At 37.3% G+C, this 20,591-nt stretch overlaps 1 protein-coding gene across 1 annotated transcript; it reads left to right on the top strand.

Annotated features, from left to right (window-relative positions):
- Positions 1-75: 75 nt before the first annotated feature.
- LOC135687018 (potassium/sodium hyperpolarization-activated cyclic nucleotide-gated channel 3) lies at positions 76-20,433 on the top strand. The gene is made up of 9 exons (XM_065203445.2): positions 76-890; positions 4,974-5,198; positions 5,620-5,824; positions 11,063-11,212; positions 13,323-13,541; positions 14,382-14,528; positions 14,864-15,104; positions 15,652-15,824; positions 17,314-20,433. The coding sequence occupies exons 1-9, from the start codon at positions 76-78 to the stop codon at positions 17,614-17,616; spliced, it is 2,478 nt and encodes an 825-aa protein (XP_065059517.1). The 3' UTR covers positions 17,617-20,433.
- Positions 20,434-20,591: the final 158 nt, after the last annotated feature.

Below are 20,591 nucleotides of genomic sequence, written 5' to 3' on the forward strand. Positions count from 1 at the left end.
AGGACCGGCTCGCTGAACGGGCCCTGCCATTCTCTATGGACACTAAACGACGGAGAAGTCTTACATCGTCACCGAATGTTGTCAGTTGAAAGACTAAATAGGGTCTTAGTTTCAATTAGCGTCATACAAGTGTACAATAAGATAATGGACAACAAAATGTCAAAAGCTGGAAAAGTGTCAAGGCAGCTTCTACAGTTTGGCAGGATGGATGTTAGAAAAAGCGAGCCAAAGAAATCGGAAGCTGAAAGTAGATGGGATCGGCTATTTAGTTTGCGACGAAACTCGAGGTCGAAGAGCCAGTGTAATGGTGCACAGAAAAAAGTGTCGCCGGCCAAGGAAGGGTTCTTGGATTCAAGGGGTAACAGACGTCGACGAACTGTTAGCGAAATAGTCATCAATGTATTGGAAAGTGACTCCGAAAATGATTGTAACATGAACTGCGAAACAGAGCTGAATAATAGTGTTTCTGAGTCTAATAATGAGAGATCAGAGGGGTGCGCAAGTTATGAAAGGAAATCAGGCAAGGCACGAAGTCTTGACGAGTCGCCAATATCTGGCGCCTTTCAGAGAACGTCACGCCAATCGACCTTTGATGAAAAGATCACTCCCATTGGGCGTCTGCTTGTTCCGGTGAGGAAAGAAGGAGAAACAGAGGTTGAAACCGGTGGATCGGGGTTCAACTCACTTTTCATTTCACCAGAAGGCCCACTCGACAATGATCTAGACTCGGCAGCAGAGGAACTGTCGAGAATCGAGAGAATAAAGAAATGGTTTGAGCCAGCGGAAACTAATGTGAATTTAAAGATATTTGGGGGTGACAGGGGACTTGCGAAGGAGAAGCAAAGAATGAAAGCGTTTGGATTTTTGATACATCCATACAGTGCCTTCAGGTTAGTGGTTTAATATTTCAATTTTTATAAACAACTGTCTGCCGACTTTTAGCCTGCATTATAAGGGCTTGCCATTACAAAAATCCTTGAAACTTGTCACGTTTAATAAACATTTGAATGTAATAGTGAGATTTGTAATTGTAGTTTAAGTTGAATTGAAAATGAAATGTTTCCATCATAATCATTATTATTAGCATTATTATTATTAATATTATTGTTTTTATTATTATTACTATTATTGTTGTTGTTATTATTATTATCGTTATTATTATTTATTATTGTTATTATTAGATGCAGAGTTCTACAAAAAAATTGACTCTTAGTTATAATAATTTTAATACCATTGAAGACGATTTCTAACACCGGTGAAAAGGTCCCTTGTAACCCTGTTGTGCAATCCGTCTCACCAATTGTAAAACAAATTGTATCAACAAGTTATGCACATAACAACTTCGTATTAAGTAACTTCTTCTTTCTAAGGTTACGCAAAATAAATGGGAGAAATGGCACAGGTAAGCTCGCCAAGTCTAGCAAGTCTAGCTTTTGTTGTGCTTTGATGGATTAGGTCGATTCACTTTAGAAATGAGCAAATATCAAAACATGTTATAAAAGAAGGTGATTTTCTCCATCTTAAAACCAAGCTCTTGCTTCAACCAGCACTCGTGTTAGCAAAAAACTCATTTTCCGTATTTCAGTCTGTCAGAAATCATCACAGAAACCCACTTTAATTTTAAATCTGTCAATGACCCATACACCTCTGGATGATTCTAGAATTTACCTTGAAAATTTCGCTAATCCACAATTACTTTACAAAACCCTCTTTCTCCTAACGAACGTGACCGAAATCTCCCTATACTGATGATGTGCTGAAATTGACAATTTAGCACGTGTTCGTTGGCTTTTGAATCGGTCCCACTTTACTAGTTTGCAAACTCCACGGAACAAAGTCCTTTCCGTGAAATTCTCATATTGTCAAGGCCTAAGCTTCTTGAGTAGCGCCTATACGAGCAGTTATGATATATAATTTTTAAGCATTTAATTAATTTTTAACCCTATGTAAATACGCACATATTCCCACCCCCAATTGCTGATTTTCACATTTAAGTTGAAATTTGAGTGATTAAGTCCTGATCTTGATTCCTAATTCATAATTTTACGATAAAAAGCAGACTTATGATAGCTACTGTGATCATCATTGCTCGATTCACACTCAAAGAAGTTTTTCAAAAAGTAGCATTTCAGTAGAATGTGTTATATCTTGTTTTTTGTGCTATCTAGAAATTCCTTTGTGATTATTCTATCGAGTAATGAATAATTGGTACCTCTAAAAGGCTGAAATTAAATTTTCAATGTTGATTCGAGTCTTAATTTTGGCAAAATGTGCAGACGGCAATAGAAATTTCCATTCTTGAGGAAAATTTTATGCTTTGTTGGTTGCCTTTCTTTTGAATCTGTGTTGCAAACGTTTTTGGACACTTAATAGAATCAGTTTCCTCGCACTTTTCTACTGCAGTAAATCTTGTCAAGAATCTTCTCACCCAGAAACGTCAAGCGAGCTCTCTAAACGATTTATTTGGCCTACCTACATTCATGTTGTAGCCACAACTCCAGAGCAAGTTAAAGAGCGAACTGAAATACTCCAGCTTACTCTTGTCTTTGATTTAAATTTACAAGCCAAATTACGGAAAGCCAATTTTGTAAACTCGTTTATGATTAACTTATGCCTTTATGCCTTGAGATGAAGAATCAAACAATTTTGAACCTAAAATCAAATTAATCTTAACCTCAAGTGCTTTTATGAAATTTATTTCACTTTTTGATCTCTAAAATGAGTCTATTAAAGTGTTTATGAAACAATCCTTTCACTGCACCAAGTCTCAATATCTGAACAATCCAGCGAAGTGGCAAAGTGTTACTCGCCGAGGCGTGTTACTCAACTATACTATTTTGAACTTTTACAAATATTTAATAATAACTGTAAAATTGAAGATTCGGCAGTTGAATAATTCATCTTTTTTATGAATTATCTAGGAGCACGCTGAGTTGACTTGATTTCCAACGTCACTTCACGTTCTTCAGTCCCGCCACATGTGCTGATAGCAGTATCTACTTGACTTCGATAACAGCATCGGTAATGAACGCTGTATTATGTACCTCCATCGTGCAATGCGGCAGGATTTCTTGTAGAAAATCAAAGAGAATTAAGGCTGGTGTAGAGTAATGTGTAATATCTAGATTCTAGCCTAGGTCAAAAGATTTAGCAAAGGTTTTGGCACAATCAGATAAATTCAAAAAGCCAGCAATCTTGAGCTCTTTCGACGATCATTCGTTAATTATTTATCCCACAGCGTAGATGGTAAAGCATTTTCAGATTTGTAATGCATTCAGCTAAAGCGTAGCCATTTCTTTGTCAACAGGCTCCGAAGTATTATACATTCTTAACAATGAAATATGCAACCTTGATAAATATAGGCAAGCTATGCTTTGAACGTCTTTCTTACGTCAAAGAAGAGGCAGTTAAACGAAGCGTTTTGCTGCTACAACAAACAGGGGGGAATTTTTCAAGGATGATATTACAATTTTATCACATCTATTTTATTTAGATGCATAATTTGAGATGCCTGAACTTGTAGGGCAACGTATACTGAGTTTCAACTTTGTTCCAAAATATTTAAAGGTCAACTCCTTCCAAGTAGCAAGCTCCTTCGCAGAGGCCAGCTCCTTCGTACTAATCTGCTCCTTCGTCGTAGAATTTGTCGCGCCAGCCTGTAAACCTTAATGCCCCAGTTGCTGAACTCCCACCGTATCTTCTGTTTTAAAATGATCATTTTCGCCAGGATCCAAAATGCTAAAATTCCGTTAAGCTTCTTCAGCATTGTGTACCGGCTGGTTGCGGTTACACAAAAGTAATTGGGTCATTCCGGAAATTGAAGCGACGTTGAAATGCTGAGAGCTTTGAAATCCGGAGCTTAAAAGCAATTTTGAAGCTTTTTCGAATAAACATCTGCGCCTCCTGCTAATTTTCTGATAATTCATACAGCATAGAACCGAATGATTAACAATGGCTCTACGAAATATTAATCTTTGAATTTATCCTCGAGGAAAACAGGGGAAACTGGTTATTTTTTCCTGGAGAAGATTTTTACTTTTTGTGTATGTTTTATTTAGTGACATTCTGGCTATATCTTTGCTTAGTAATGCAGCTTGCAACTAGATTGCCATCTTTTAGTTTACATCACAAACTGGCGATCATAATTGGTAAAAGTAGGCCGTTCTTTAAGCTAATCGAAACATAATTGTGAATCCATCTAATTAAAACGCTTATCGAAACACAATGTAAAATACATCTTTATTTCACTTGGTGTTAACTCGACCAGGGGCGAAACTTATATCGGGTGTTAACCCCCCCCCCTTCCCACCCACCTTTACAGATCATTTGAGTAGTTAATTCGAAGCAAATGTTTTTACTGAAGTGGGTCTGTTCTGATTCCGGCTTATGGCAGAATTTTCTCATCTTGAAACTGAGAAAAAAATCAAAGTAATATCTGATGTCCGCAAAGCTTCAAGATCTTCACCCTCTAGCCTCATTATAATATCAATCCAACTCTAATTTGGTTTAAAAGTTTACAAATGGGCCAAATTAATGCCGTTTGGACTTGGAACACGATCTTCCTGCGTTAAGTTTATACGGTTCGTTCTTGAAGAATCCAGCAGTGACAGAAATTAGTATGTCAAGATAGACCATGCAGCGCCAATTGATGGACGTTTTATGCCTGTCGACTATATGTAACGACTTGTACAAAATTTTGACACCATTGTCTTCGATTAAGCCAAGTTGCTGTTTCAAATTGTAAAACTTTCTTCCAGCTGACCTTTCCAAGTTTACGCCGTTATTTTTCATTTCGCATTTTGAACTGTTGGTTTATATTACTTTGTATTTGGTAATCATTGTACTGTATTTACAATCTTCTGTCTTGTGTAAGTTTGAATTTCAAATTAGTTTTCTTTGATGTGTTTTCAATATTTTGCAAAAAGGAGAACTATATAAAATATTGTTCTAATTTGACTGTCTTTCTGTTCCAGGAACTTCTGGGACTTGGTCGTGCTTCTTCTACTCGTGTCGAACATGATTATTCTCCCGGTGACGATAACGTTCTTTCGCGAAGACCTCAGCCCAGTTATGGTGATGTTCAATGTAGTTTCAGATATTTGTTTCATGGCTGACATTTGCCTGAACTTCAGGACAGGCTACATGGCACCTGGGGCAGGAGTCCATATCATTCTTAAACCAAAACTTATTGCGAAAAGGTTCGGTTTGTTCAATAATAAATGTGCACGTTTACATCTGCATTTCTGTGCTGTGTTTTTCTTGTCTATATTTGATACAATGCTTCAATTCATTCATCCTCTTCCTCGTTTTATCACTTCCTGATTGTTTTCTGTACGCACATTCATCTCAATGCTTGGCCCGAATAGGGAAAATTATACAGAAAGAATGTATTCAGATTATAAGAAAATCGAAATGCGATAAGAGTAGTTTCTTTATGAAATGATTTTCCCCCTCTCTCTGTCTTTTGCAATTCAACTTCACGCCCATATTTTTCAAAAATGCATTCTCGGTAAAGCTTAATTTTTCGTGTGATTTTCCGTTTGAAAACGAAGTTCGGTTTAGGATTTCTGCCGATGTCATATTTCTTTGGATCTAGGCCACTACGGTTTTATTTTGCAGGTACCTTCGAACATGGTTCTGGCTCGACTTCATTAGTTCGCTGCCCTTCGATTACATTCTTAGTTCAGCAACTGGAGACAGTGATGGCATAGCTGTTAAAGGCGCCTCCAGAGCTCTCAAGTTCCTGCGCCTCGCAAAACTTCTCAGCCTTCTAAAGCTTTTAAGGATTTCCAGGATCTTGAGATATATCAAGCAGTGTGAAGAGGTAACGATTGGCTGTTTAATATACTTTGTTAATAAGTAGATCGACAGGAGCTTCAAGAGCCACAAAAGTTCAGATTTATCTGCAATCAGGTACAAGCCGTGGTTGCAAGTTATTTTAGAAAACAGACATTTCTCTTTAAGGGATGCAGAAGTCCTCTTTACCGGAATTATGTCCCCAATTAATAAATTTATCCATTCTCCAAAAATAACAATTTTTCTTCTTGTTCTAAAAAGCTCTTTCCTTCTCGTTTTTATATCTATGTCGAAAATCGGCACAACAACACAGCAACAAAATACATTCTATGCCAGCCATAGCAGAAATAGGCACGACGTCATTTGGTACTGGTAACGAGCTGTACGTGGCAAAATTTTGAAAAAAACTATTGCTCATACCATGTGATCCAAATATGATGAACCTTTCTTTTAGTTTGTAAATAATATGTTTAGCGCTTTTGAAAAGCAACTGTGTATCTGAATGTCTAGTAGCAGTGACAGTTAACTTATAACCAAATACGTAAGTTCACAGTGCAGTTCTGGTTTGCTAGTAAGGTGTTTTGCTCTAAGGAGATGCCACCAGTTGTAAGGAGGTTTCCTTGTTGCGAATGTGTCTTTGTTACGAAAGTGTCCATTGTATGGAAGTGCCTGTATGAAGGTAGCTGTTGTAAGAAGGTATATGCAGAGTCAGGAAAACATTACGGTCGCACGGCCACTGATCGGAGGAGATCCACGAAAAACAATAGAAGCTCATATGACACACCCAAGCCACGCCCACTTTCTATTGTTTGTAATGAAGGTTTGCCTTTTGGGATTTTTTAGTCTGGAGGAAGGTTAACAACTTTTCTGGACTCTGGGTATATGTCATTTTAACGTGAACAAATGGAAAAACGTGAACAAAATGATTCGTCCATTTTGTTTTTTGCCTAACGCTTTAACCGAAGGAAGGATATTTAGGGTTTTTATTGTTTGTATACGCTATCTGTTCTTAAGAGTTATCTGTTTTGTTGAGGTTTCAGTTTGAACAAAAAAAAGTACAATTTTCTTTCGAATTACATTGAAATAGAATTGACTGTCTGTAGGCATTAACAACAGTTGAAAAAAAATTGTTGGGAAATGGATAAGAAAATGAACACTCCTGTGTCAAGACTGAAAATCATTTTCAACATCTTTCTGGCTACCTACGCGCTTAAATTATTGCCAGAGACGCCGCTGGCATCAATAATGCAAGATAAAGACCCAAAGTTGGAAACTTAGTCTCATTGTGAATTGTGAATTTCATTGTGAATTTTGGCTATAATTTCGGTAGATATTTGGTTGAAGACTCCGATTTAAAAGGTTTTGGCCAAAACTTTGTCGCTCGTGCCATGATTTGGCCTTAACGTTTGTTCGTGCCCGGTTCCAGTCTGACAGTTTTGTTTAATGGGTTCTGGACTTAAAAGTGCGATCAGTTATCATTCATGAAAGGACCATGTCAATTTTGTCCATAAAAGTCATATACCTTCATTCTCTATGGAATATATCCCATATGCAATTCTTTAAACCATTTGGATTAGGCCTCAAGGGCATGTAGATCTACTGAAGTCATTAACCATCCAAAGATCACACAGTTTGTTCCTAAAAACAATCCAATCTCGCCCATTTTATAATGAAGTAACCTAAAAATATCCCTGTCGCCTGCAGTTCTTTGACCCACTTCGTGATTGAAAATTTAATCTTCTTAACATCAATCTTGACTTTTCGAACAGGCATATCGAAAATGAGCCACGTTATCCACCCGGATCTCACAAAAACATGCCTTTCATAATCCTAGATGCAAACTAAGACCAGAAGATAAACAGAGGCAGTGAATTTTTATTTATGCCGTGTTTAAATAGCAGCGGATCAAATCTCAGTCTTAACCTGTAGCAGCTAACGAACCTAGGAACTTGATTTTCATCAGCTGATATAATTTGTGCCAGCAAATTAGATTTAGTTCTTTACACGTGATACCTTACAACTTTGTGTTATCATTTGCCGCGGTAAAAAACATTTAGCAATCGTTTGTAGTCCGCTTATCCTGTGTTTTTGCTTTTAGGACAAGATGAACATTTGTTTTCCAATATATAAAATTCGTGTTTTGTAATACGTTCCCTTTTAGATTTTGTCCCAACCTAATTTATTTGAACTTTAAATATCTATAGTACAAGTGGTTACATATCATTAATTCTGAAGGAAGAAGAAACCTAAAAAAAGGTTTAAAAACAGAAGGAAATACTTAACAATCATGGTAGAAATATCTGTAAATTTTCAGTCTAGATTTGAAGCAGTGAAGCGAGGATGCCGTTTTGTCTTAAAAATCATGCTCATTCTAAATTTGGTAAAGTGATAGGCAGACAATTTTTATTCATTAAATGTCAGTATTGGGAATATTTGCAAGTCAGTCTAAGATTTGTGGAGAAAGCGAATGCGGTGAAATTCTGAGGTTAGCTTGCCCAGGCACCTATTGACGATTGCTGATGGTTTTTGGCGGATTAGATATCCAGATTGTGTGCCAGTTTTGTTGTTGTGCAATCTTTTTCACCTAGTGACACAAAAAAGCCCGTGAAAACATCAATGTTTTGGCCAAGACATTTACTTGGCCTTGAGACCAATAGCATCATCGATTTCATTAATTCTTAGACTAGCAAATGATGATTTCTTAATATAGGATATCGGTTTTTTCGAGCCAAATTATCAAGACCTGAGTTGCCATGGTCCACTAATGTTCGATAGTAGATCATTGCCATGATGCCAATTGTTAAGACATGTAGGTTCTGAATTTTCAACAGCATTCAAATCCTACAGGTTTTCCAAAGATTTGCAGATTCTCATATCATCGACATACATTGCATGGCAAAATTTATAAATTTATATCATCTAAGCCTCTTTTAAGGCAAAAGCAGATCGTTGATGTATCTCAAAAACAGGAGGGGCCCAAGGTGCGAGTCTTGTGGAGCTCGCACCATATCTATAGGCTGAATTTCTCAAGATGTGCTCAATACTTTGCCGAACTGCTTGCAAAAGAAAGAGAGCAAAACCAATCATTACCGTGTCCAAAGATGTCATCATCATGCATTCTAGCTAGGAATATTTTATGGTTAGCTGTTTTAAAGGGCGTTTTGATATCAAAGAAGATAACAGCGATGAGCCTGACACTTGGCACTACTGAGTGCAAAACCCGGACCTGGAATTTTCAAAAATGTTTATCTTCGTCAATTTCATTGGAGAGCTGAATATGTTCCAGCCTTGAAAGCAGCCTAAATACAACATGAGAACAGAATTGGTCTATATTTATACAAAAAGCCATGTCCTCCTCCACTTTTTGAGATGGGTGCCACATGTGCATTTTCCCAACTATCGAGAAAAATCCTAGAGTTGTTTGAAAATTTAGAAAACTGCAAGGAGATTGTGAGATGAATGGTAATACAGGTGGGCAGGATGATTGCTAAAATGACTGGTCCTACCATCAAGCCCAAATCTAAAAGAATTCTTCATTTTTACAAGAACCCTTCTAATAAGTACAGTATCAATTGCCTTAAGTGAATATGGATAGTATTCTCATTAACAAGATATTCATCAGAGAGATGTAAATTTAGTTGCTGTGGCATCTCCTCACTAAGTGCTGATCTCCTCTGCGAAGGATCTTTAGCCAGAGCTTCAGTGCTCAAGCTGTACATTGAAGAGGTAACCTGCACCATAATCCTGTCGTCAAAGAATCAACAAGATGGCGGCGATAAATGGATCTTAATGTCAACACCTCAAAAGTCTATTGCTGAAGAATAGCCGATATAGCTCAAATCTTAGTTCAAATCAACTAATTTAGTTCACCTTTTTGTGTCGGCAACGATTCTGAATGAAAGCGAAAATTTTCGCGACAGAAATTAGTGGAAACTCTCATTAAGATTTTAGTGTAAAGAATCTATTGCCAATGTTCTTGCTGGCAGTATTTCCTTGCACCCTGACAAGATTTGTGCCGAATAAAACCATTTAAAAGTTTATCACGTTTTTCCGCTTATGTTTGAAAGAAAATCGCCTCCTTATTGTGTGCCTCGTTGTTGCCACACATCACCTCTTCGAGCAAAAAAATCCTAGTTTTCTACAATTTCATTGGTACCTTCAAAGCCCTTTATCACCCAAGCGATTCTTATTGTGGCAATTCTGGTATTTCTATTGCCAAGGAATACCTAGGAGAAACTTTTATTGTTATTTTTGCTGAAAGAGGCGACTCTTTGTTGTCGTTGCAAGAAAATTTGAGTTACCAAATCTGAGGATACCAAGAAACTTGCAGATTTGGACTCCAGTACTTTGAGGTTTAGTCTTTGCTTTCGGATGTTTTGACTATCATTTTCTGTTTTAGCAACGTTCTTTGAATGCATCTTTGGGTTTTCAAATCTGAGTATTAGAGCACCAAAAAACAAAGAAATCTTGATGCTCTATAAAAGCATTTGGTTAATGATTCACAACAAAGCTAAGCGGTCAAAATTAGATCTTTTCACTGTTACTTTTTCTATCAAATCAAGTTAGAATAGATATTGGCTTTTTCTATGTGCTGTTTCTTTTAAGAAGATTTTATAGAAGAAAAAGACGTTTCTCCATGCGTTGTACATACTGATAGTTGCCAAAATTGAAAGTGACCTTCTTACCACTTTTTCCAAAACGTAACTCCTCAATAAAGAGATACTTTTGTAAATTCCTCTTTGTTGTTAATATGTCTAGAGGACTGAAAATGAAGCAAATCTGTTGATTTAAATGTAAATGCATTTCTTTTTCTAATCAGTTCATTATTTGAATATATATTGGGATCAGAGCTACTGTCTGTTGGAGGGAGATGTCCATTATATGGAAGAGTCTGTTATTGAAAATCCTTTGTTGTAGGGAGACGTTCTACGTTGTGAGGTATCTGATTTAAGGAAATGTCCGTTGTAGAGAGTTTTCCGTTGTATGCAGGTGTCCGTTATATACCAGTGTCTGTTGTAGGGATAAGTCCATTGTAGAGAGCTGTGTTTTCACTTTGAAAATCTGGCTGAATAAATTCCAACGAATTCAATTTATTAGTTTTATAGCAAAATGCGAATTTATTTACCAGTTTTTTGCAATTTGAAAACGTATCAAAGCATGTTAAATGCTAAGAACACTTATGAATTCTACCCCTCTGCATCGTTCGATTAAATGTGAGAAGCCCCATCTTAAAACATGCTTTTCATGCTAAATCTTTTCTTTTTAGATATTCCACATGACAACCTCGTTTATGCGTTACATTAAGCTAATAGCAATGATGCTGCTTGTTGCCCATTGGAATGGCTGCCTCGGTTTCCTGGTGCCGATGCTTCAAGACTTCCCCGATGATTGTTGGGTCACCATCAATAATCTGAAGGTACAAAAGCCAATTTTTTAGATGTCCTTTTTTGGAGTATATTTTCTGATATAAGGAGTAGGTTTCTGATATAAGGAGTTTCTGATATAATTTCTGATATAAGGATAAGAGGAGTTCGTTTTCACCTTAGGACTCCATTGGTAACATTCTCAATAGGCAAGCGGCACTGATTGGTCAACCTCAACTGTCATGTGCTCGTGTTTCTGATTGGTCTATTTCGATCCACAACTGGGTATATATATTTCCAAGCGTAGAGTTTTCAATCTGTGTTCTGACTTTTGAGACTCTGAAGAGTGTCAGACGAAAAGCTTTAATTTTCTGATATGTTGTTTTTTCGTGTGATTCATAAAAAGTGAAACTGGCTCTGGAGTTTTCCGCCACAAAAGTTTTTCGAGACCTCCCTTTTTCCGACGAATATAAAGAGATTTCTAAGAGAAGAAAGAACAAGTAAATGGTGAATGTACTTACACAAAACATTTACCATCGATAGCTCGCTATGCTGAGCCAAAAAGATTTAAAAGAAAATGATGCTCTTTAATGCCATTACTCTCAGTTAAGACGAAGAAATCATTGAGATAGTTTTAAGGGACTAGCTTCTCAAATTGGCTCCTTTAACAGTTATTTTGTCCTAGCTGTTTAAGTCATTCGTTTTAAGATAATTCAATTCGCATCTTTTTATACAAAACCAGAATCATAAACGTAAACTGGCCATTTGCTTTGTATAAAGGATACGTCCTAAGGTTCAGTTGAGATAATTCACCCTATTTAATCTTACTAGGCACAGCTGCAAACCATAAAAGCTGCCATCTTAATTTCGACCTTTGTTCGTTTAAAAAACGTAAAACTATCTCGTTATATTTGACCTTCCAAATTCCTTTTAGCATTAACGTATTCATCTAAATTGCGGACAACTTCTCTTGTTGTACAAAGTTGTGCTTTAAATAGTCCTCTTTCTTGCTTCAAAATAGCCTAGCCGTATTAAGAAGACTTAATTTGACCTCGTAAAACCCTTGGTGTTTTCACTGATAAAAACCTAGATGATGGTTATAATCAAGGGTCATTTTTTAGAGTGAGTTAAAAGAAAATTCATCACTTTTTAATTATTGATGAAATTTGAATACGAAAATAGCGACAGAAAAAACCTCATGAAACTCAGGGATAGAACTTCAAATTTATTTGCCCGAAAATTCAACGCAGGAGTACGCCCAACATAAAACTTTTTGTCCCGATACTTGTTCATTTCAATTTGTTTGAGCTCCACATTCAATTCAATTCAATTCCTGTATATCAGTCGATTCAGCACTCGCATATATTTTAAGGGGCTGTTGAGAAGTACTTTCTCTGTGCAAGGTTTTTGCCTATGTTATGCCTAAAAAGTCAAAGACATTGCCAATATTTTGATTCTCTTGCCAATGTTATGATTGTCTATGCACCATTTTTTTTATTTTAACCGATATTTTCTGAAATGCGTCATTTCATTTCTTTTTAATTTTGCCTTTTTTCTTCATAGGCCATTCATTATTTGAATACTGTTTTACAGAAAACCATGATCAAATGAATTTTTTAAATATCAAAAAATAGTTGCCTCTCTTTGAATCTCTAACATCAAAGAACAGATAAATAAAACAACAGTTGCATTAAGCGTGAAACTCAGAGTAGCAACTAAGAATTGCCTGTCTATGCAACTGCAAGGCTGAAATCAGGGCCGTCCTTAGCAACATTGCTCTAGGGGGGAGGGCTGTTCAGGTCCCATTTCCCGACAAGGTGAGCCGTACTTTATGCGCTGGTAAGATCTTGAAATTTGCTGACGATGTATTCCTACATGGCAAAAAATTTATCTTTCAGAACAGAATTTTTTTCCAAAGGGGCGTTCATAGAAACAGATTTTATTTAATTTTTCAGAAAATAAATCGATCTTTTTCAGTCTATAGGGTCTCAGCAATATCATATAATTAAAGATAGTAGATAAATTTATGACCGTAACTTGTACAGTTTTACAATTCAATAATGAGTTATTTTCCATATTCCATTTACAAGGCTATCCAGCCTTCACCATGCCAATCAAGTTTCTTATGCAATGCAGAAGATGATAATTAATCGACTTTTTCAGGATGCAGAATGGACAGTGCAATATTCATGGGCTCTTTTTAAAGCTCTTTCGCATATGCTTTGCATTGGATATGGAAGATACCCCCCTGCCACTTTGTCTGAAGCCTATATTACCATATTCAGTATGATCACTGGGGCAACTTTCTATGCTCTTTTCATCGCTCACTCCATGGCATACATCCAACATGTCGACTCTGCCAGGAGACAGTACGCAGAAAAGGTTAGTACATGAATGAGATTGAGAGTTAGGGGGGGAGGGTTGATCAATTATAAGTCCTTGTTTTGGGTCATCCTATGGCCATGTAGTAATGGGCATGCGCAATAGCCATTTGGACTCATTGCATACAGTGGTAGGACATAGATTTTCATCTCCCAACCAACTAACTTGTCAGCAAGTGCCCGAACGGACAGGGACTCATCCAATAATAGATGTATCTAGAATACAAGCGAAATGGTATCTAGTGCTTATAGATTACTGGAAGTGGCGTCTGCAGTTACTGTAAAACAGGATGTATGGAGGCTCTGCCGCCAGGGAAATTATATACAGTCACGCTTTTTATTCGTTTGGGAAACGCGCGATGCACTTTTGATTGTACTTTTAGTTGTAATCAATGCCTTTCAGTGACGTCAAAACGTAATACATTTGCATAACCCAACCCTAAGTATTTCTTTGCCTTTTTTAGCAAATCTTAAGAGCCATGTGTATAAAAAGTGGAGAAGTCCGAGTCCCACTCACCCCCCCCCCACCTCACCCCCCTCAACATCCTCCTTGCATGCATCAATGGTAAATGGCAGTGGTAAACGCTAATTACTGAAGCAGTGCATAAAGAATTAATGCCCATTTCATTAGTCGTCTCTACTAAGTGAAAGGTTGCACAGGATGGTTGACCGTTCATTTTCTAGAGCTATGCCCCTGAAGTGGACTTAGGCCTTTTCCTCTTAAGGAAACCCATGTTTCCATTTCTCGCATCTTTCAAATGAGTCTCCAGCTGCCAATATCCTTTCTTTTTGATATGATCATAAAATGTTATCTTCGATGATTTTTCTCGTGTTGTTGTAGTTCAAGCAAGTAGAGGAATACATGACCTACCGATCTTTACCTGATCACGTGAAAGAGAGGCTGTCGAATTACTATGAGCATAGATATCAAGGCAAAATGTTCAATGAAGAGCAGATCCTTGGTGAGATATCAAGACCACTCAAAGAGGTTAGCTAATTATCTCACTTGTCCTTCTATCACCTTGAATGGTCTTTTATTATTATAGTTACTATTTATGGCGAATATTTGAGACAAAAAGGCCGAATATTTGATATTAACGCGAGGTAGTGAATCGAGGATTCTTGATATGACATATGTTGTACAACACCTTACACCAATGATAATTCTACCAATTCATATTAATTGGTGTGTGGGACGTTGCACAATTCCGTAAGACCCTTTTCGCAGCTTCAATAGCATTTCCTTAGATGTTATGATGCTGTAACGTACCCCATTTTTGCCATTCTGTTGTCTATAAACTCAGTTATTTGTCTAATCCACAGGAAATCGTGAGCCACAACTGCAGAGATCTCGTTGACGCTGTCCCGTTCTTCAAGAATGGCAGTGCATTGTTCGTGAGAAAAGTGCTGACCCTACTCCGGTTTGAAGTTTTCTTACCTGGTGATTACATAATCAGAGAAGGGACCTTTGGAACTGAGATGTATTTCATAAGGCAAGGATCAGTGGATATATTGGTCAATGGAGAGCGCACTACCACTTTGAATGAGGGAAACTACTTTGGAGGTTGGTAGAATTCCTGGGTCCGCTTTTTATACTTTTCATGCAGTTTTGAGCTAGGAGCGTTGGGTTAAGATTCTGCTATCATGCAGCATTTACTGGAAAACCCAGATTGTGCAAAAAACTATTATAAAGGCGACATTTTTCGGATTATTGGTAAAGCCATATGGTCGTTCCATCTAGCAGTTTTAGAATCTATCTACATAAGCACGAAAAACCCGCTATTGTATAGACAAACGGATTTTGTTTTCAATTTAGGACTCCATTGGTAATATTCTCAATAGGTCAGCGGCACTGATTTGGCAACCTCTACAATCATGTGCTCGTTTTTCTGAATGGCCTATTTCGACCCACAACTGGCTATATGTATATTTCCTAGCGTAGAGTTTTCGATCTATGTTCTGACGTTTTAAACTCTGAAGAGTGTCAGACGAAAAGCTTTAGTTTACTAAATGTTTGCTCTTTCAAAGCCATTTTCAAGCTTTGTACCACCAAAAGATTGTTTATATATGAAAGCAAAATGCTCTTAGTTTTATAATTAATTTCATTTCAGAGATATGCTTGTTGGCGAACGCTAGGAGAATTACCAGTGCGAAAGCCGCTTCAGTCTGCGATTTATTTGTCCTACCTGCTGCCAGTTTCAAAAATATTTTGGAAGAATTCCCGGATGTAAAGGTCTTAGTTGAACATGTTGCGATCCATAAATTATTAGACATTCGGAAACAGGTAACTATACGACACACTCAAACTCTGCTTTTCGCTTCAGTAGCAAAATGTTTTTGTAGTATCTTTATCTGTATATTTCAACATTCACCAAGGTCTTCTAAATTAGAAGAACTTGAGAGTTGGCTAACCATACCAAATCTCATTTCATAGCCACGTGTGTCATGTAATTCCATTGTAGCCTAAGCCTCTGTGGAGGAGAATGTAATTGCTCCTATCTCCGACCGATGCTTTTGCTAAGTATGCTCCGACCGATGCTATGGTAGAGCTGTTTCTGCTGTGCTGGTAGTTGCTAGTTGAGACACGTTTAACTCATAGCTAGGGCTACTTTACATTCATTGACCGGATTCGGGCTTAATTACATTCACTGACCGGATTCGGGCTCATTTACATTCACTGACCGGATTCGCCAGTGACACGTGTTGGATGCTAAGGGTTTTGACTAAAGAAACAGTTGACCAACTGCTTGCTCTGCCCTCCTTATTTGCACAGGACAGTTGTTCTCCTCAATGGTATCATACACATTTAAAGTTACTGTATCATAAGTCTCTTTGAAACTTTATGTTTCCGCAACCAGACCTTTGTGCTCTACATAACCGTCTACCGTCGAAGCAGGTGGGGGCTTACCCACATCAAACCCATAGGTGCGAGGATGGCTGAGTTCAAACTACTTTCGTTCATAACTGGACAGATTCATCCAGATTCCCAGCATCAACACATTTTAGGCCAACTTTCCGTACCTTTTCAGTCAGTCTAAGACTGATTTGTATATTATTGTTAAGACACGGTACGAGGTAGATCTGCTCGAATGTAAGGACATTGCGATGATATGAAAGACAGGTGTGCATTAATTATCCAGGTCCATCTGAATCAAGATTAACAATCTTGGAAGTATCCAGACATGAGTAACGATTTGCATCCAATTTGGATTTTTTTCTGTGGACTGCTTTGGAGATGATTCCACGATGTGTACTACAATCCTAGCCTGAGTGCGGACTTAACAAATAGAAATATACGATTTCCTCTATGCAGGCTATAAAGTTCTTGCCAAAACCCTTGAAAGCTTCTCTAAACTTTTGCGCGAGTGAAAACACCCCAAGTAAACATGGTCTGGAAAGTATAGTCTATGTAGTTTAGCGTGTTGAACGTCAGTAAATAATGACTGAAAATTGATTTTTTTAATTGACGACTTTGTACATTGGAATTTCGACGTTTCGGACAAAACTATTTATCAGGTAAAGATAATAAGAGGAGTAACAGTTAATATACAGATAGGTCAGAATAGCGCTGTATTTCGTTAATGCAAGAGGTTTTTGCAAGAGCTTTGGGCTGGTTCCGGTCTTGTGTTATGAGGAAGCCTTTAGTATGTGATCCCATGTGCTTGCAAGAAAAGCACTGCGTCCAAACAACTGCTAATTCCAATGAAACACTTCTACTTTAAAGAGAGTCAAGGTTTCCTCTTGACTTTGATCTATCTATCATTGTTTTTCAGGTACGATTGCAGACAGGTTCAACAGAAGCTGCTGATGATTTGCTGTTTGGATCAGGTTTGCAGCGAAGATGGTCAATAGTGCAAGAACCCTTTCATGATGATACTGTTAAGGAGGACAGCACCCCAAAGATTTACTTAAGGAGACAATCAATGAAAGACTTTGTAATGAATAGAAAAGAATCCAATTGCATCGATGGTTGCTCTTTGGAGCACCTGGTTGAGACACACAGGAAGGGCGCCGAGTCTTGCATACTTTGCCAAGAAGACTTAACCAAAGTCGATCTGACAAAGCAGAGTCTGTAGTAATAAATGTGCAAGACACATTCATCATTTTATGTTGTCTAGCGTGTTCTCCATTCCGGCTTTAAGAGAGCCAGAATACTTTATTTTGCTCATTTTTGAACAATGATAAATGTCAATGGTCTGATCAAGGAGCATAGCTCTCCCTAAATGTGTAGGATAATCATGCAATTTTTATCCTTAAGCATTAATTCTTTTTCATATGGTTTACATTTCCCTTGCCAATGCACCCACAAGTAACCATAACATCCCATGTTTAGTTTGAAGTTGCTTATGGGGTCCCCATCGTTCGTGCTTTTGAGGTTTAACAATCGCGTAAATGTTTCATTAGTAAAATTCATTTGCTAAGACAAATTTTTTAAGACTCGAATCAAAGCATGTGTTCACCAAACCCCTAAACAGTACCGTAATTTACACCAGTTCATTACATTCATAGCCAATGCTATCTTGAGTCGTCTAAATAAGCTATTTCAATTCAGAAAAGACCTGGCCTGATCTTTCAACTAGAACATTTTCAACCTACTAATGCAGTGATGTCATGATGCACAATTACCTTACCGTAGCTTTTGTTAAAATGGTCAGTGAAGGTTCTGGAGTTTGCTTTGTGTTCGAGCCTTAAGGAAATAGGCCTACATACAGCAGTTCAAATGATCAATATAGATTAATGAGAAATCTGGAATGCGAGAAAAACTTTTGTTGGTTAAGAGCTTATTTCACATTAGGAAAAGTAACGTGCAGATACGTGTAGTATTTACAAAAGGCTAATTTTTTTTGCCTTAAGAATTAGTGGATAAAGTCTGTGGTAGCAGAAATTTTGAAATGTTAGGATTTTTCTGAGAAAATTATATAAACGGTGCCCAATATTCTAGGAATTGGTGCGCAACATAAAAATCAAACATTTTTAAATTGTCTAGAATGTGATAAACGTGATGATATTTAAATATTTACTGAACTTATCAAACTTAAAAGCTAATTAATGGAGATCCAAATAAATTCCACAGGACAAGTAAAATGTAAATATCAATAGGTTTGTCAGTTAGACTCAAGACTAGAGCACTTTAGACTCAAAATACTATGTTAAGAGACAGATGTACCAATTCCGATAATTTCTATGAAGCCAAAAAACAACACCTAAGTACAAAAATAGATTTAGTTCAAGTGTAAAAATAATGAGTATAGTTAGGCTTAATAATTGGCGACATCGTTTTATCCCAGTATAAATGTTTCTTCTCCCCAGTTTCTTGGTAATGTTGAATGACGCAAACTGTATTCCAAGAAGGCTTTAACTAAGTTGGATATAGGGTTTATGAGCTACTGTTCAAATTGTTTGTAGTGCAGACCAACACCAAATTGTAAAGAAAATTGTTTTAAAGCATGTCAAAATGGATATTGGGTATCCTGGATGCTGGAGCCACAAAATTTCGAACATGGAAATGGAGAACCAAGCGGAGGAGCATTTAGCTTTTCGTTCCTCTCAGATGGATGTTGCTCAGATAGATGCTCCTCCGCTGATCCGCTCCTAATTTCTATTACCCCGTTCGAAATTATGTGGCTCTGGCACCCATGATGGATATTGGGAAGTAAGGAAAGTGATGAAATAAATGGGAATATCACGGTTGGAGATAGGGAGAGAGAGGGAATCACAATAGAGGTTATGTATTTTCTCGTGTTTTTAAAGACATTTTCCACTGGTCGAGAGCTGTTAAATTGCGCCCTTTTCCACAAGACAGAGATATAATTGTATTATGATTAGGAGTGAGGATTCTCGCAAATATTGCATCGTTCAATTGTGACCTTAGTCGGAGGCCTTTTGACTACATGATAAAGAACTGTAAAATTACTTGGCTATGAGAAATGGTTAGAATGATTAAAATCTTTTTGTACTTTTGTAATTTATTTATTTATTTGAAAGTTGAAATCTGTTATATGTTAATACCAGAAACAAGAATTATAAATATTAGTGTGCTTCTGACTACAAGACAAAATTATTGTGTTTGCAATTGTAATAAGATTATTGAAATTATCGAAAGAAATTCATATATTCCATTTTCTTTGCCTAATCTGTCGATTGTCAAATTATAGCTTTTTCTCATTCTTTGTTTCTTTCTTTTCTTCATTTCCTACTGTGTTTTTTCGAGAACATGTTATCAGTGCTTAGAACAAACCAACTGACTAATTTATGGGCGATGCGACAAACTTCCAGGTGATGTTCTGTTATCGCGATATTCTGACACCAAATCGTATTATGCTGGGGACGCTGTAGAATTGTAGATCATAGGTACGTTTATCATCAAAGTCAAGAGATGTTGTCTCCTCTCACAAGTCTTGTTATTCTAAAAATAATTCCATATCGAAAGCTAATGCCAAAGTGAATTTTCATTGGAATGGTTCCCTATCGAAAGCCCTTTCGCGGGGAAATAAGCTACGGGGACAAGCCTTGGTTTATATAAAGAGGAGGACACTAGGCTATTGTTTAAAACATTGAAAATTCACTGGGGCTACAAGGGAGGGGGCAAAGGCATTCCTATAAATATTTTGAAAAGTCACTGGTATTTTTGGAGTACAGAAGAAAATTCTAAAAAAATATATGGAGTTTCCGTATGAAGCTTTCTGTACGGGATACCATTATTGCCAAATATTTTCTTTTGCCAAACACTCTCGTCAGGGACAGAAAATTTCTACTCTTTGCCCCGCCAATCTTCCAACCCTGGCTACGCCACTGCTTCTTATCTTCTCTACCTTAAATTTTAAAACCGAATTTCAAAAATGGGCATTTCCAGGGGTCTAGTGCTAGGGGGCAGAGCCTCCCTTGTTAATACCAAAAAATAGCCAATTTCTACTTTTGCTTTTGTTTTTGGCAGCGTTTTGTGCAATAACCCCCTTGTTATTTTGACAGCACTACACCCCTGGGTGTTTCTATCATTTACCAGTGACCTGACGAGTGAAATGAGACAAAAATCCCATGAGTGTCTAACACC

The sequence above is a fragment of the Rhopilema esculentum genome, chromosome 20 (assembly GCF_057945365.1).
Source record: "Rhopilema esculentum isolate cy_ngs chromosome 20, ASM5794536v1, whole genome shotgun sequence".
Classification (NCBI taxonomy): domain Eukaryota; kingdom Metazoa; phylum Cnidaria; class Scyphozoa; order Rhizostomeae; family Rhizostomatidae; genus Rhopilema; species Rhopilema esculentum.